The sequence below is a fragment of the Achroia grisella genome, unplaced genomic scaffold (assembly GCF_030625045.1).
Source record: "Achroia grisella isolate CSIRO2021 unplaced genomic scaffold, CSIRO_AGI_Agris_v1 utg782, whole genome shotgun sequence".
NCBI lineage: Eukaryota > Metazoa > Arthropoda > Insecta > Lepidoptera > Pyralidae > Achroia > Achroia grisella.
Window position 1 is genome coordinate 1584174 of NW_026713022.1, and position 18584 is coordinate 1602757.

General features: G+C 29.4%; 2 protein-coding genes across 5 annotated transcripts in view; both read right to left on the reverse strand.

The window, feature by feature from the left end:
• Positions 1–1461: 1461 nt before the first annotated feature.
• LOC131851241 (uncharacterized) lies at positions 1462–2699 on the reverse strand. The gene is made up of 2 exons (XM_059201705.1): positions 2593–2699; positions 1462–1793 (listed from the first exon to the last, which is right to left on the reverse strand). The coding sequence occupies exon 2, from the start codon at positions 1786–1788 to the stop codon at positions 1474–1476; it is 315 nt and encodes a 104-aa protein (XP_059057688.1). The 5' UTR covers positions 1789–1793; positions 2593–2699; the 3' UTR covers positions 1462–1473.
• A 7713-nt stretch (positions 2700–10412) lies between these two features.
• LOC131851235 (neuropeptide CCHamide-2 receptor-like) overlaps positions 10413–18584 on the reverse strand; it is a 76347-nt gene continuing 68175 nt past the window's right edge. The window contains exons 4-9 of one of the 4 annotated variants that reach the window (XM_059201699.1): positions 16990–17153; positions 14773–14966; positions 14269–14389; positions 11901–12083; positions 11285–11354; positions 10635–10774 (exon numbers count right to left, since the gene is read on the reverse strand). In XM_059201699.1, the coding sequence (XP_059057682.1) occupies positions 10724–10774; positions 11285–11354; positions 11901–12083; positions 14269–14389; positions 14773–14966; positions 16990–17153 (783 nt within the window). In that variant the 3' untranslated portion in view covers positions 10635–10723. Of the gene's footprint in view, positions 10782–11284; positions 11355–11900; positions 12084–14268; positions 14390–14772; positions 14967–16989; positions 17154–18584 lie in introns of all 4 variants that reach the window. The other 3 variants (XM_059201700.1, XM_059201698.1, XM_059201701.1) reach the window with 3 other exon arrangements.

Below are 18584 nucleotides of genomic sequence, written 5' to 3' on the forward strand. Positions count from 1 at the left end.
TAATATATCTATGTTAATAACGTCACGAATCACGTCACTCGTGTAACTTTGAATTTCGCTAGACGTATTTGATTATGAATTAATTTGACCAACCAACGTGACCTCTGGCTGGCAGCATCTTTTGAATAATGATGAATGTATAGTGAAGCCTGATTGTCGACAACAAAGACCTTAATATTCTGGACATTAATAATTTTCTCTCATGACGCATGATGGGTTTTTACATTAGTATTTTTTACTGTTTATAATATGCAGATATTACAATTCTATTATATATGAATGTAATATTTAAATAATTAGCGAGTAATCCTTGACCTGAAAATTTAAAGTGTCTATCTGGAAATTTATTCATAATTGTAAATTTTCTTTTTACTGGTGCCCCGCCAGCGTAATTGCAATACCAGATAAACAAAAAAAAAAAAAGGCCTACCTGAGGGGGAAAGGGATTGTTAGTAATGTGGACCATATTAGGTTGACCTCCACGCGGTTCCCCCTGGAAACCATAATGATAAATTCCTAGTGAATTAGTCTCAACGTGTTAACTGTTCTGATCTAATGTTCTTCTTATCATCCTCCACTAGTGTCCTCCCAGCGTACACCGTACAGATAGAGGAACTGTTCCATTATCAACCATTAAAAAAATTACATTATTGTCATCATCGGATATTAATATAACGGAGATCTACTTCCTTTGTATATATGTATATGAATAAAAAAGATTCACCCAAAATGACTGTTTTAACATCAAGTTCATTTTGATGTTTTTGAATACACGTGTATAATTTTAATATTAAACAGTCAATTAAACAAATTGATGAATACATTCCGGTTGGCCGTTTACTTTTTACTGCCTAACTAGTTATGAGGTCAATTACCTTATGTATGCCAGTATTAAATTATACTTATACAGTTTTTATATATGTACATTATATGTAATATACCAACACAATTACATATATTTCATTTTATTGTTAATAATTATTGTTAATGAATATATTGGTTAATGTACATATAAACTTTTAGAATAATTTATTAGATACTATTTATTATTATTACCTATGGGAAATCATAATGCAAAATTTCATGTAAAATCAGGACTAAAAATATAAAAACAGGTTTTAATATACTTATTAAACTATTGAGAAAAACATAAAATTAAAAATTAAAGTATGTTATTGCAAAATTAATCAAAGTTGTCAATATACGTAATAACATATAAATAATACTGATTTCTGGGAATTATTTATGTGAGATAATCAATAAATACGTTATTATTTTTGAAAACAATTTTATTACGTGTACTTATAAAGTTAGGAACTTGATATATGCTGCCAATACCTACAAATTAAAAAAAAAAACAATATGATGTAGGTAATTAAAAAAAAAATATTTCTCGTTCCTCTCACGACACGCCTCAGCTATTCGAGACAGTCGACATTTTAAATTTCAAATCCAAGTTTCTTATTTTTTCTTTTATTTGTCAATAAATGTATTTGGCTTTTGTGGCCATGTTTGTGGCTGTCTTCTCATAGCGTCGTATTGTTGCCAGTTTAAATACCAAAAAGGTCTGTTATCTATTGGCACGCTTTCAAGTCTGTTTATCAGATTCCTGTCTCCTTTGGCTTGTATAGGTAAGGGTGCATCTTCACCAAATCTATTTGAAAGCTGTACAGATTCATTCTCCAATTGTGGATAACCTATGGCTCCTGATCCGGCGTAAAATGGTCGTTGTGCGTTTATCATAACGATTATGGCTGCCAGGGTCAAAGCAATTTTGCACACTGCCATTTTATCTGTAATAAATGAGAATGACAATAAGTATGCATGTTAAACAAATACCAACAATGCTTGCAAAATGTTACCTATATTCACTTAAAATTGATGTTGTAGAGTACCTATAGGTAATAGTATATTTTGTAATTTATGTACTGTTATAGTAGCATTATTTACATCGCATAGATGGAGACAACGTTTAGTGTTATTTATTACTATAAATTATTACAATCTATTATTTAATGTTTCTAAGGGAGTTGTCAAACATATATTACAGATTATTAAAATATTTAATAAATGAACATTAACACCGTTTAATAGTTTAAATACCATGTAGGTACACATTATATTTTAATGATTATTGTTCATTTTCAATAAATACTGTTAACTGACTTAAAAATGAGAAGAATTCTCAATCACAAGCAAGCATACTAAAAACTATAAGGATATGCATATCTACTAATATTATATAGAGGAAAGATTTGTTTGTTTACATTATATAGGCTCCGAAACAACTGGACCGATTTCAAAATTCTTTTACCATTAGAATCGTACGTTATCATTGATGAATACAGGCGATACTTTATTGAAAAACAGGAGAAATTAGGGATTCGTGTAATAACTTATATCGCATACGTTGCGGAAATTATTAACAAAAGAACAATGTGATGTTCTACAGGTTTATCGTGGACATAAAAATTGAATTTTTGTCAAATATACGGGCGAAACCGAGGCGGACCTTTCGTAATATATAAAATTATTACAATTTTAATGATGAAAATATGTTGATGATTAATGAAAATATAATTAAAGACTTACCTTAATTTAATAATACACGATTCTTGCCAGTTTATTGAATGTATCGCGAGTGTACGTAGTGTTGGTTGCACTCCGACTGCATGTTTATGTTCGCGGTTGTGTCTATAAATATCAACAGACCGCGGTGCCATGGAGGCCACAGAGATAACAGTTCTTAGAACGGGAATAAACATTTTATTTCTACATCTTTTATTTTATTTCGTTTCCGATTTAATCATTATCTATTTATAGTTTATCAGTATGTTTACATATTTACACATAATTCTAATGAAATCGCGATATTAAAACTGTCTATTTATTAAGGTTCCACGTAAATATATTATAAACATCTCAAGAAAGTGTTATTAAATTTTCACAGAATATTTTATTAAATGTGGTCAACGTTTAGGCTACAGAAAAATGTCCTCCAAAGAAATATTGATAGATTAGTATTTTATTCTGAATACACCATCTACAATTGTTAATTGAAATATAAATAAAATAATAGATAGAGTCTACAAATGTAGTGCCACACGCACACAGTCGCGGGTTCGATTAGTTCAATATAGCGTTACTTCATTTATTTCATTTATTTACGTATTAGGTGTAAAACTTTATATATATAAAAGTCTGCTGTTTGTTGCTGTGCGATAAATTCTTTAATTAGTTTACGATTATACATTTTTGCTTTAATATTTAATGAAAAGTGCAGACACTCCTAGAAAGTTAATTTTAGTTAATTTGTTTTTCTTTTTTATATTGAGTACTAAAGATATAAAACAAAATAACATCTATTGATATTTTTTTTTAATCCCTTTCACTCGTTGACGCTTTCTTTTAATCCTATTCACATTTCTTCAATAATTGCGTTCAAATCTATTGAAATTTAGGAACGACTTTCTTTTGAGTGTTACTACAAATACAAAACAAATTAATGTCTATACATTCGTAAGCATACGTAAAAACCCATTCAAACCCTGTTACATAGAAACACTTGTCTAACGAGTCGCGAATGGCATCACAAAAACCAGCCTAACAACACCTCTCAATACGTTATTAATTTCCTTTCCACTAAAGAATTTTATGTGCACGAGCGGACGGATAGAGCTCTTAGTTAATGGTTGTTTGTACATATGCATTCTCAGATTTGAAAGCGTCATTTGAGTCATGATGACGTATGAGGTTTTCGTGTTTACGACACGCTCAGAGGTGTGTCTACTGAATGGGTTTTTAACAGATCATCAATGCAGATATCAGTAAATAACTAAAATACAATGAATCATGGCTCATCGTAAAATGAATATGGGGAAATAACAACGTAAACATTAAACAAAATTAAGACGATGAATTTGCAATTTATCTCTTTAACTAAATATATGTACTTTAAATTAACGCTAATATAACATCCTATTAGTATTATAAATGTAAAAGTTTGTGAGTATGAATGGAATTTTCTTATAATTTACGAACGCAGTGGTCTAGCGGTTTAGCATAGCGTCTTACTTCTGATGGTCTCAAGTTTAATTCATTATATGGAAGATAAAAGTTATTGTTATTATATTATTCTATCACACCAAAATTACTGGATGTATTCGTACGAAATATGGTATAAGAGCACATCATATTGTAGAATACCACATTATTAGGATACTTTTGTCTGATTTCTTGCGAGCAAAGCCTTGGAATACAGCTAGTAGAATATATAGGTAACTATAATATTGTGATGATGTAACCTAATCGAACCACTAGTTTAATCCTAGTTTTTTTACTAACGGCTATAAGGTCAGCCGATAAGGAAATAATAAACCTAAATATAAAAAAATAATGATTTATCTTAAATAACTCTAAAATAAATTACGAATAACAGAAATTTTAATAGTTTATGGACGTTAAAATTCTGAAGAATATTTTGAAATGAAGATTGTGATAAATTGTGATATATTTATTCTACTATTATGTATGCAAAAGTGGCTCTATATGTTTTTTGATAAATATTTCACAGCTAAACAACAAAATGAAATGTGACATGTACATAGATGTATAATGTATTACGAGGATTAAAATAGGCTTTTATTTTTATCTACTCAATAAAAGTAGTTGTAATTTTGTGTAATATAGTTTTTTATAAATAATAAATTCGGTATTTTATGACAGTTTTTCGTAATATCCCAATAACAACAGTATTTAAAATTAGACTGAGAAGGACACTTTCATGTCTACTATGTAATATGAACAAAATAATGATGTAACATAAACAAACTATATAATCGTTATTAAAATACAGTTATTTGGGTTTGATAACCACTTAAGTCGATCAAAAAGGTTTTCGGAGCAAATTAGAGATATATTTTAAATAGGTACGATAGATACGAAATACTGTCATTTTTATGTGTGTAATATAAATTCCAAATAAATAGACAGCGCACTTTATTGTAAAGGATAATTGCTGTCTGTACATAAGACCTATGGACATTACGTTATCTTGTGACGCCACTCATGACTAAGATGTTTTATCCTGTAGTTTCACTGCTTAATCTCACTCTACAACTGACATAAGGCTTACAAAGTATTTTATTTATAAAGCAAAGGATGCTTTGCCACTAAAATACGTGAGTGTTACTATTGGTAACCACGCAAATGACTTTGTACAAAGTCTACGTAAGTAACCAGGTAATAATAGAAAAACAGCACACTGAGTGCTTAATATAATCTCCCCTTATATCAATCTCCTATAATCATATAATTGAAAATATTTGTTTAGTTAGACTTCCTTATCATTACAATATAAAACGAATGACGCAAATATTTTTGAAAAACAAAAGTTCTTTGAGATTTAGCGGGAAGTTGGTATTTAAAATTACCAAGAACGGCAACGCATAAAAAATGCATAGCGAAACGAGAAAAGAAGTTTAATGGAATCTAAAAGCCTTCTTCATATATATATTTGAGAATTTTCGGACGAACAACAATGCAATAGAGACGCATTACCACATAAATAAATAAGGGCGTCTAAAAACGCAAGTTTGCACGCAATATGGAGGATAATAAATTCGTATAACTCGCCAATGAAAATGTACTCGTCCATTAATATTACGCTCTCAACTGGAGATCTATTATACTCTACGCGTTCTACAAAGCAAATTCTTTTGTAATTTGTGTAAAGCGACGCCCATCAGTGGCCTTCCTCTAGAGAATCTTCATACAAAATGGAATTTGTTCTATATATTCTAGAGATAAATAAAATCATGAAATATAATTAATTATTTCATGATTTTATTTATCTCTGTACTTATAAAAAGTGATTGTTCGTTGTATGACTCTTTGAGTTTGTGATACCACTATTCATAGAATAGAATTGAATGTAATATAAAAATCTTTATTTAATATTTAACTTTTGAATACTACTTAATATTAAGAAAAGTGTATCCATTTGTTCGTTTCTTACGTTATTACGATTACACGAATCAAGTAATTCGACATGAATCTTCATGTCAAAATTTTAAATAGGTATGTATATACGGACGGACATATAGATATAGCCTACTATATTATTTGATATAAAAATAATAAATTAGCAGGGTAAAATAGGGGATCAAAGTTTGTACAAAAGATGTAGCGAGTTATTGTAGTCTTTATTATAGATACGAAAGCGTGTCTGTCCATCTTATGTTTTCCCGACTACATTGCTGAATTAGGATTGGCCTAACGATATTCGACATCAAAATAAATTGTACCACGAGGACGGGCATAGGCTACTTTATATAAAAAAAAACAGTCGCGGGGAACATCATCTTAAAAACCATTTTTAATAAAAAATATATGTGTTTGAAATCTCTCTCACTATCCAGTCTAGGATAATACCCATACAGATACATGTTTGTTTACTTTTATGTATACCTAGGTAGATGTTACCTAGACATTATACAGTTGAAGTACACAAAGCCACTATTTTCCTAGTCATGACACATGCTATCCTAGTATTCGCTCATGCGGTTCCTAACCACATAAACCGCTTAATATAAAACTAATTCTTGACTGCGACACTTGAGCGTCGATATACATTCATAGAAAAGTACATCTAAAGATCGAAATGCTACATTTAACTAAGTAGATAACTATATTTGAACTGGGCTAATAAAATGCTACTTAAACATACAAATTATTTATACATTTGAGACTTTGGAAAATTCTTTTCAATCAATCATTTGGTTTTTGTCGAATAAAAAGAAAATCATCTGAACGAGCCCAGTATTGTCAAAAAATAACGGTAACCAAATATACAATCAAATAAATGATTGAAAGCGATTGAAATTGCTTCGATTCTCTGACATTGCAAACTAACACAAAAGCTTCAAACTTTTCGAACACTTCAAATATTGAGTAACATGTATGTTCCTACATCTGTACTTCATACTAATACTTAATGTTAATGCTAAAATGTGTTCGTGTATTTGTTACAATTTCGCAGCGAAACGGTTATGGATCTTAATGAAATTTAGTATTAAGATATGTGAATGAATTCTACCACGAGGACGAAAATACGGAATATATTATCTAGCTAGTTTATAATAGGGAAAATGAATTTTGTGATGATGATAGAAAAATCACCAAATCACAAAGTGACACAGTTACATTATTTGTTAAGCTAACACATAACTCTCAAAGTGCTCACACACTCGGCCGAAGTCAGGACACGCTGCTTGACCAATATTCACACATTAATTGATTGTTTTTAAACAGAAATAAAAAGTTTTTTATTGGACTTGTAAAATAAATTCCGCTAAAAACATGTGGTAACCTTATGAATATTCTTCTAATCACAATGATATCAGAATTATTTTTGTTGTCATATCGACTTCTACATGGACCAAGTCGCTAGTACAGCTAGTAAGATGAAATAAAAAGAAATTTAATGATTCATCATTACATAGTAATCATTCCAGTTTAAGTCATTCTAGGTAATTCATAATGTCGTAACTATCTACTATTGTTTCAGTAGTTTCATGGGAAATGCATTCTGCAATATTAAGCGGATATTGCATGCGGTTTCTCTTTGAAACCGCAGAGCTGAATGCAAAATTGTCATTATCTGTAAGAAGTTCTATTGTATTTTCTTTAGTCTACTCTTATAATTATTCTGTAGAATTTTCATTAAAACTACAAAGAGTTGGAATTTATTTAAAACATTCATTTAAAATGATATTTTCATGTTTTTAAATTACATGTGTAAAAGTGACTTTGGACTATAGAACGATGTCTTTATTACATTTTGTTATTGAGTTTGATGAATTTAAAAATGCTAGTGTTATATTTTAAATTGGATCGATAAAGGTTCAATCATATTGCTGCCTGCGTACTGGCCTCATAGTTTTATACTTCATAGTTATATTGTATTTTGTATTAACAATTTTATTATTTTTGTGCAACGAACACAGTTTAATAGAGAATTTTAACAGACAACTCCATATATATCTCAAATAATTATTAAAAATAAGTAGTAATGAGTTGCAAACTCACTGACTCACGATAGACTTTATATTTTATAATTTATAAATTTGCCATAATTTAAATTTACAATAATCATATTACCATTCTATTCGTTATTTTTTTTCGATTGAGTACGTATTTAATGACGTAAATAATAAAAAGGATAATAAATAATACGAAATTATCATAATAAATAGAAAGGATAAGAGATCCTTTCTATTTTCGAGAGATCCCTCTGTTCTACAAGTAATTTCACATGATATGAATGCCTTAATAATATCAAGCTTATATTACTTCAACTTTGACACGTATTTGAAGAATTTCTTTGTGTTATTAAACAGTAATGGAAATATACTGATGTTATTATAGTTATATTAAGTTAAGCTAACTCAACTACAAAAGCATTTTAATTAGAATATCTGTTTGGTATTCAACTAACAAATGCCTTCGCGTTCTCCCACTATAACTTGGATAATCAAATTGAAAATACAATTATTACAGGCGTATGTAATATTATAGATATTTATTTATGTGTAGTGTTGAAATTACATATCAACGTTTAAAGAGTATGATGGAAGATCGTAGAAAATTGCAAGAGCTCCACCGACAAGAACGTTGTTCTTAAAATTTGAATGAATGAATGAATGGGTGTTGAAATTATCATACATAATTGAGAATTAAACTCCCCAAATGATACGTTCACAAGAACTTTCCTGGCCTTTCAAGCATAAATGCTAAAATATAAACTTGGTAGTAAAGTACCAAGTTTATATTTTAGGTACATATAGGATTTTAATAAAATACCAGTAAACAATTATAATTGTGACCATAGAATAGAGATGATGCATGCGATTAAAGAATAACTCTTATCTGTAGATCTGATAGTAATAGATCTGTTATTAATTTATTATATGATTTTTTTATTTTTAGGATTAATTCTTAATTAACCATAAAAATAAAAAAATAATAACATTATTGGCCATACATACAACCACGTAAATTGTCTACAAAAATTTTGTTGTATATATATGTTGTATTTCTTCTAATATTATTTTCAACTTACAGTTTATGAGATTTAAAGTATTCACAGTATAATATTATTACTATATTCGTCTAATATTATATTATTACTGTGTTCTTCGATTTTAAAAGGAACTTTCTGTAGTGGTATATATTTATTATAAAATTGAAATAAAACGACGTTATAAATGTAAACGACTATTTATTATGAGAATTGAATGACATTATTACATTTGAACATCGACATATATATGAAAATACTAAGAAGAACGACAGGTTGGTACAAAATAATTACAAGAAATATATTCTATACAGATTGTAATGGAAACCGTTATGTATAAAATCTTGATTATGGTTGCAATGGAATCATAAATAAGAATAATAAGTATATTTTCATAGAAGTTACATAGTAATTACACTGATAATTTACCAATTAGTTTCTATTCAACCCTGTATAATAACAAAATAAATTGTTATTTACTTTATTTTCTTTTAATTATCGCAGCATATGTAGGTCAGAAAAGATTACATTACCGATACAAATTCTCATATTATATATTATGGCTAAAGTTGGTAGATATAAAAATAATTTTTCAATATCATGTCAAACCTCACACTCAAGACCATTGCAGATTCAGAATCACTGAATTGTAAAATTGTAGAATTGTTCATATCGTGTTCATAACTTTGATTGTCGCTGTCATAGAAACTGCTTCTATATCCGTAACAATATGCTTAACTCACTTTATCATATAAACAATTATCATACATACATACATAATATACATATGTTGATATTTTTTCAATAGATAATTTGAATTTTGTTAGTCATTAATCGAAAATTATAAAGAAGAATTTGAAGTAATATGTTATAGAACACTACACAGCTTTAATGTTTTGAATACATCTAAGGAATGTATATTTAAATTTTACATACGTATAGCACAGAGTAATAATTAAGACTGCAGGAAAGAGTTCTTTACACTGTGCCCGTAGGCATATAAAATCTGAATAATGTAAAAATAAACATCAGTCAAGTAAAAATCTAGATTAAGATTATATTTATTATTTTTAGTACATACATATATAGTAGCTATATTATTTTAAGTTCATAATAGTAAACGAATTTATAGATTGATTTTAAATATTTACATCAATTATATACACTTACATTAAATATAAATTACGTTAACAATAATAGTATATTAATAATTTCAGTATAAATCTAAACTTTTCGAGATCCCTGTACTAAATTTTAAAGTCAAAATTAAACATAATTTTCACTATTGAAATATTTAGATTATTATTTATTAATAAAATTTGATTTTTATTATTTCTGAAATTAATGATCTTACAGTAGTAATAATTACATTTATGTCATTTAAATTATGTGCATTTGTTGACTACCAGTAAATTACATATATTTAATTTATTTATCCATTTCACAATTAAAAGCGATGTTACCGAATATAAAAATAATTTTTAAGTATGTCTTTTAGTTATTAGTCCAATGACATTCAACTTGTAAGTCTATCTGTTGATACATTTCTCGTCAACGTCACCTGTTAGGAAATCGTTGGGGTCCCTGATTGTCATTATGGTGACTCCATCTGTGCTGTTCCTTGATATGATATTACCCTTCTTTTTAGTGCTTCCATAGTCGTAGTTTGATATCACCACGCTTTCTGTTGGGTTCCTGTAAACTTTCATAATATTTACTAAAGAAGATGATTAAGTTTAAAGGAATTAAGGGGAAGTAATGCTTGTTTGCCACAATCGTAGTATATAAAAAAAAAACAATTATCATGTACAAACTAATCTTAGAATTCCTCCTTCAAATTATTTAATTGAGTATAAATTAATCGTTGTAGTTCTCCGGAACAAGCGCTGACACCTGATGTGAATTTGTAAAAGTTGACGAAAGAAGAAGAATAAAATACAAACTATTTAAAAAACTACTACTTTTTAAATTGGTTGTATGTGAGTGTTGTGACCATGTCAATATTTAGTACTATCTGTCTGCTTAAAAATGTTATATTAATGTGTTGCTCTTAAAAAACAGAAATACATATTTTTAAATTGATATGGTAAAATTATATTTATATTATCATTTATGTAGTAATATACTTTGTCATAAGTTATTAAATATCATTATTAAACAGAAAATCGACAAGATACATAAATAAAAAATCAATCAACGACCAACCTCTCGTGTGTCCTGGTTCTCGCTTACATAATGAGTAATTGCAAACAGATTGCGTCCCGGACACTTTCCACTGAACAAATTTGTTTTCTTAATGAAAAAGTCACATCTCCTAATTGTGCATCTTGCGGGAGAGAGACGAGTAAAATTTTTAATGGAAAGTAATCGTGATTCTTTTAATAGAAACTGAAATTATATAATCTCTTATATTGAATGGACGTAGGTCTATTTTGAAACGCAATAATGAATTCAGTTTAATTGTTATATTATATATTTTTACTGTAATATGTCTTCTATCTAATTCTAATATATATTGTAAATGTGAATGTTTGTTAGTTTGTTACTCTTTAACCAAAGTACTGAGTAGATCAATCGAATCAATGAAATTTGGGACATAAATTAATCACAGCCTAGTTTAACACGTGGAATTATTTTTACATGGACTCTTCAAAGCAGCACCATAATACATAGCTAGTATAGATTAGGTTTAAATACCATCTATTAGAATAAGCAATTACCAATATAATAAAGAAAGAAGAAAATATCGGAAAGTGTATTTTAAATATAATGCTATAGGATTGAATATCTGATTGTCTTTTCCTACATATTAATACTGTACCTGTTGCATCGGTGTCGATGGGTGCTTCTAAATGACGTCTCGCAAATTGCAGTCCTGGAGAGTCGAGAACTACATGTAGGGTGGAGAGTGCCTCTACGACAGCACAAGTAGCGATTGAAGTGCTGTCGAAAGACTCCACTTACACAGTACAGGGCCACAGGGTTGACGCAAGAATTCAGGAAACTAGAAAAAAAAAACTATGTAGATTACTGGAAATATTCCACTATAAGCTTAAGCACTCTTGTTGAGCACGAAACGAATCTAGTAGTATTTAAAACATATAAGTATTATTTTATTTATTTTAAATAACAATATTAATCATAGAAGTAACCAGACAACATTGGGGTGAACAGTAATCTACAAATGCGGTACTTAGTAAATTAAATTACTGTACATTAAAAGTTGAATACTATTCAAAATATACAATTTGCTTAAATTATTTTGGTTGCTAAAGTAATAATGATGAGAATCAAAGAGTATTCGAATTACTCTTCTCTTAATCATTACTGGAGACCCATCTACATTTTCTAATTTTCTGCCCAATAGCGCTAACGCGTATTCTTGACTCTCGAGAATTTATATATCTATCTGAAGATCTCTATTCTTAGAAATAACATTAAAGGCGCAAACTATTACTTTCAATTAACAGAAATTGAATTTGGAATCCAATGTTTTCGTCTTTATTATAGCATTTTCGTTTAGGCGCTCAATTACTGCCGATCTGATAAGTCTAGACTGAATAGGTTTCATTCCATTACTACTTCGCAATAGGAAATCTGTTAATTAAAAAAAAAAGTATGTTTCTTATTTGGCCATAGAAAGATTCTGTCTTAATTTCAACAAAGTAAACAGTATCAGAGAAGATATAATGTTTTACATCTTTACGTAATCTGTACATTTCAGATTAAATAATTGTCTTTAATTAATTTAAAAGCTGTCTTTTAAATAAATAGATAAACCATTTAATTACACCAGTCAGGATATTGATTAATTGAAATTGCTTTTTCTCATTAACAAAAACTTAAAGATGTCGATTAACTTCTAGTAAATATTTTCATTTACTCTATCCTTTCGTCCTTTACTGAGAATCGGGCAATGACAGTCATTTTCCAGTTAATGAACTGTTACCAAATTCTTACCAAGTTTATTTACGTCCTTTGATGAATAGATTTCAAAATGAAGAGGACTCTTATAAATATTTATGGACGTAGGTACTCAACTTTGTAATCAGTAGAATTGTTTAATCTTTTAACGGAAAAGGATTTTCCCATAAACTTGGAGGATTCTTTTGTCCAAAACTTAACAAAAGTACACAGTACAAGCAGCACGATTATGGAACTGCCTCCCTCTGGACATTAAAATATCAGCCTCATTGAATTCTTTGAAAGTCTTAAAAGGCTATTGTCCTGTATGTAGACGGAGAGCTGTGGACTAGTGATTTAACACCCCGAATATGACGCCAAGTTCGTAAATACGAATTCGTCACCAAACTTTGTATTTTTCTGGTTGACTCTCTGATGAGGGAAACAGCTATAATAAATTATACCAATCCGGAAATAGCAGTAGGCTTTTAGCTGAGTTGGATTCAAATATACTACTACTATGTATATACTCATGGAAATTTGGCTCATCGCAAGTGTCCATCAAATCGTCGATAATTGAGAATGCCTCAATAATTTTAAGGGAATAATTTCCCTTAGGGAAAATAAACATGGAATTGTATTTAAAACGAACTAAATAAGTTTATAGGTTTGTTAACTTATTCCTACTTACCTATTTGTATATAGATATTTTAGAGAGATAGATTTGAAGTACTTTTATATTCAACATAATCATTCAAAATTATTTTAATTCAAGACAAGTAATTATCAAGATTGAAATCCCAGATGGGGCTGTTCAAGGTATTGACGAAAGACGTTCTAAAGGCGGTACCAAACTAAGCTTCAAATACGTAAATACCTGAAAATCTAAATACGCCGCACGGATATTTGAGCATCTTCTAACTTTGAATAAATATTTGACGTCCTGAATACATTTTTAAAAGCATATACACAATGTGCTACCAATATTGGACTTTTGGAATTGTACAAAGTACTACATTTGGTTCTCTATTTGCACCAATATTCCAATATTGAGTAACTGACTTCAGTTTGCACGAATATGTATTTTAAAGGTTATTTATATATTTTTTCAAACCTTTGGCTATATCTGATGCTGTGGAAAAACGCATTATACACATTACTTAACGGAACATTAACCATGATTATCTCACAAATTAGATCGTCACAATCACAAGAGACTGGCAGTAAATGTTTCCATAAACACATCTGTAAAAAGGTATTTATAAAATTATAAAAAAAATACAAACCTAAGACAAAATCCCATTATTCTCAAAGCATGGGTCCAATCATTGTAGTCCGTTTGGGCAGTCGGCGATAGGTGGTACCACATTTCGAAAGCGTGGTAAGGCAAGAAACATACGAAGAATACTGCAACAAATTTAAATTTAAGATCATATACACGGCCTAATTAATAAGAGGATCTAACTTATTTATATCATCTGTTCCTATTATATCGTCGTTATGATGATTATATTTGTAAACAATACGGCTATCATGCTAGTTCTATTAATAAAAAAAATAGAATGTTATATTGACGTTAGGCCTCTGAAGACTAAGCTGTTAAGAAATGTTTATAAAAGTTGTATAATTATGTTTAAGCACTTATTTATAGATATAATCATGTAATTCACCATTTTTGGTCATTGTGAATATTGGCGGTAATATTTTTTTTATAAGCATAATTTCTGACGGCCTTTCACCTGATGTTAATACACACCTAATTAGTAACCAGCAAATAAATAGATACTTACCAATTACGAAAATTAGAACCATACAAGCGACTGATTTTCTAGCTTTTGCTTGAGCCTCGCCTTGCCCTCCATGGAAAGCGCCAGGCATTTCCCTGGTACTGGCTAGCAATCGTTGTGCCATTAGAGTGTAGAAAAATGCAATCACTAGAAGTGGTAGGCCGTAGTATATGATAGCTTTCGCTAGCGCCATCCATCTACAAAAAAACGTAACAATATTTATTGTACTGTAGACATGCATTATCAATCAAATTAAAAATCAAAGTATCACCGATCCAATTATTTTCCAAAAGATAAAAATTACTGCAATAATAATACTCCATTTCTATAGGAAATTAGTAGTGATCACTTATACGTCTTTCTTCTATGCGTACTTACAAAAATATTTCAGTAGAAGTAGTTAGTAGGCTATTACGGAATTCATGACATACTTATTGAAATGCATTAGGATTAAAGATTGATTAAATACAGGCTAAAATAATAAAGAAATAGGAAACTAAATAAAACTATAAATATACATATATTTGTTATTAATATACTTATTTTAATCTGTGGCTGTTAAACATGTTTAGGAACCCGCTTATTTCCTTAAACCCTTAATCAAGAGATTAAATAACTTTCTAACACTCTGACTGAATAAATACTTCTAAAACTCCGAATGGCCAGACAAAATACACAGTAAATTCTATATAAATACGTAATGGAAGCTAAAATGAGATTCAAATCTCGAAGCGAGCTGTGAATACAAGGTTGTCAAAACATCACTTTTTTCTTTTTCACTACATCAGAGTAAAATGTAGATATTATATTCCCGCAGGCGTTATCATAAACAGTAGGTGAATTAACATAATGCCTTTTGTAACCACAATCAAATATTGGCCTTTGTAGCTTGGAACAATTGCTGACTAAGTTCATGAATAATACATTTTAACTTCAGGTGTTTACATATGGTTTAGGAATAAGAAATAAATCGATCATTTTTATTTTTATATAGGACTTAGTAGCAAACAAGCTAACGTTTGATTTGATGGAAAGTGAAATCCGTTGCCTAATATATATTTTTTTCTAAAATATATGTCTCTAAAAAGTAACAAAGAAAGACCAAAAGAAATATAAAGAGAAATAACTACTTTTTGGTCTTTCATTACAGTAATTATGTAGTACATCATTTACTTATCAATTAATTATAACGATTACTTACATTTGTGTAACAAGTGCTTCATCTCATAAGGGACTCACTTTTATCAATAAAAACTTTATTTTTTAAATAATGTGTTCCCTTTTATGTAAACAAGGAAAGCGCATTTTCATCACGTTGATTTTTATGGTCTTTTTTATGAGACTAAATAATTAATATATATTTTTACATTTCTTGCGCGAGTAATGCCTAATTTAATTTAAAAAAATATATACTAATATTTCTGATATCTCTTATGGTAATAGTAACTGTAAAGTATAAAAAAGAAAATTGAATATCGGTCTATCATTTACGAAGATATCGATGCACATAAAAAACATACACAGTGATCGAACATAGAACTCCCTTAACTTTTTCAAAAGTCGGTTTAAAAAAATTTTTAGCCTGGCAGATCACTAACCTGTTGGTCGTGAGTTCCAATTTTTGGTGCCACAAAAAAACTTTATCAGTGTCAATCATAAATTCGAATGTAGTGGTAACACAAAAAACAAACTAATTTAATCTGATCATCACTGACAATAAAAATAACCGTACTTCAATTACCGTTGAAAATTGAAACTAATTTCAGCCATGAAAAAGTATAATCCATCGATTAAACTTCCATCATTATGTCAATGTCACAACTTCAATCGTTTAGATAATCTTAGATTACCTTTTTTATTTATAGCTAAATCGTGCAAATCGTTAACTCTTAGTATATTTCACTTGTGTAATAAATAAACTACTGTGTTTTTCATGATTATGGGACGGTGCACCCACCGTCGTTAAGGATATGTTGACTAACTGATGTCTAGTCTACGTATAACACTAGTACATATGAATGCACCATATTATATTAATCTAACAAAAAAGCACGAAACAATTTCTTGCTGACCCTACATTAATCCAATAAGCGGAGCTGCGTGAATTAGCTCTGATAGCTCCATCAGGCGTTTGATTTGATGTGGTCACTTTTAATTTGGATTGATATTCACTCACTATTATCGACTCACTAGTTATTATAATAAAGTTGAAAGTCGTACTTCGGGTAATGATCCCATCCAGGCGGGTATGGGGTGCAGTAAACTATTGTGATGTTGTCGTGTAGTTGTATCGTAACTGTGTTAGAGAATACGGCGGCTGGGGTTGCGAAGATAAGGGCCGCACCCCATATAAAAGTTGCACAAACTAGAGGCAGTTTGCGTAGCTGGAACAAAAATAATTACAAGGAATTAATAAAATAATAAAAACAATATTAAGAGAATGCATAAGGACTACCATAAAAGAAGCCATGAAGATACTGCGTTAATATTACTTAAACACTTTCATCCTGTAAACATCTACCCCTGGACAACAATTAAAATAATAATAATAACATTGTATTTATTATCAGGCTTCATTGCCCACTTTGTTAGTATTACAGATTTCTTATAATTAATGTTAGTACGTACAGACTATAGACACAAAATACACACACAAAAATAATAATAATACAAATAATATCAAAAATTAATATTAAATTAAGTTAAAAATTAAAGACACCTGTAACAAATCTAATTATTCAGAGAGATGGTAAATTCACTCCTGCCATTCAATAAAATACACATATAATATTTAGCGCAATTTGAGCATGTCATCACGTCGTTGACGGTTAGCAATAATCTATATGTTAGCAATAATACTCTGGCTGCGTAATTTAGTACTACAATCCTGAAGTTTTACTCCAACCGTTATATAAATGGTAGAAACGTTCTGGTATCTTCTATGTATAGATAAATAATATAACAAAGTTATTTAGCCTGCTTATACTTATGAAGATGATTAAACGCATATAGTTATTTCAAGTAAAATAGACTTACTTCGTACCTCGTGCGAAGTCATGGTGGGTCGCTAGTTTATTATAAAAATGAATTTAAAATTTTTACACTTGCAACTGTGTGCATGAACGTTACTTATGTATATCTTTAATAAAATTTGGAAAAAAATGTATGTAATTTAGCAATAGAAGAATAGAGATTAGTAATAGTAGTAAGTAGTATAGGGATTAGTAACATGGGTTGTTAAGAAATATTAATAGCCATTAGTCTAAAATTAAAAAGTGATGAGGTATATCGGAATATAGTGTAAAGACATCTAATATTCTGTATCTGTATAGTAATCTAAATAATCTCTTAGAGTTTCATATGGGCAGATACAAATAAATACGTTTCATTTCAGCTATTTATTCCATTTTAAAAATATGCAACGCACATAGAATAGTAGCACATAGAATAGAAATAATGTTTTTCACAGATAAACAAAGCAAACTAATGTTCTACAATAATAAAAGTTAAATAGTTTTTTAAGAATGCAATCTAAAACAAAAGTCTTGCCTGTTTTCCCGGATGGGATAGTCAGAAGAATTATCAATTATGTATCGGATTAATAGTATTGGCTGTTAAGAAATATCCATAGCCATTAATCTAAAATTAAAAAGCAATGAGGTATTATCAGAATATAGTGTAAAGACATCTAGACACGCGGCAGCGTGTCAAGCCGAGTTTCAAGTAAACTGGCTTGCAGCACCGTGTGTATATTTACACGAACCATTTGGAGCCACTTTTGACCCCCTCATAACTCAAAAACTCTATCACAGAAA

Bases quoted from the DNA above. Each gene is read 5' to 3' on its own strand.
- LOC131851241 (XM_059201705.1), bottom strand. From the start codon at position 1,788: ATGGCAGTGTGCAAAATTGCTTTGACCCTGGCAGCCATAATCGTTATG.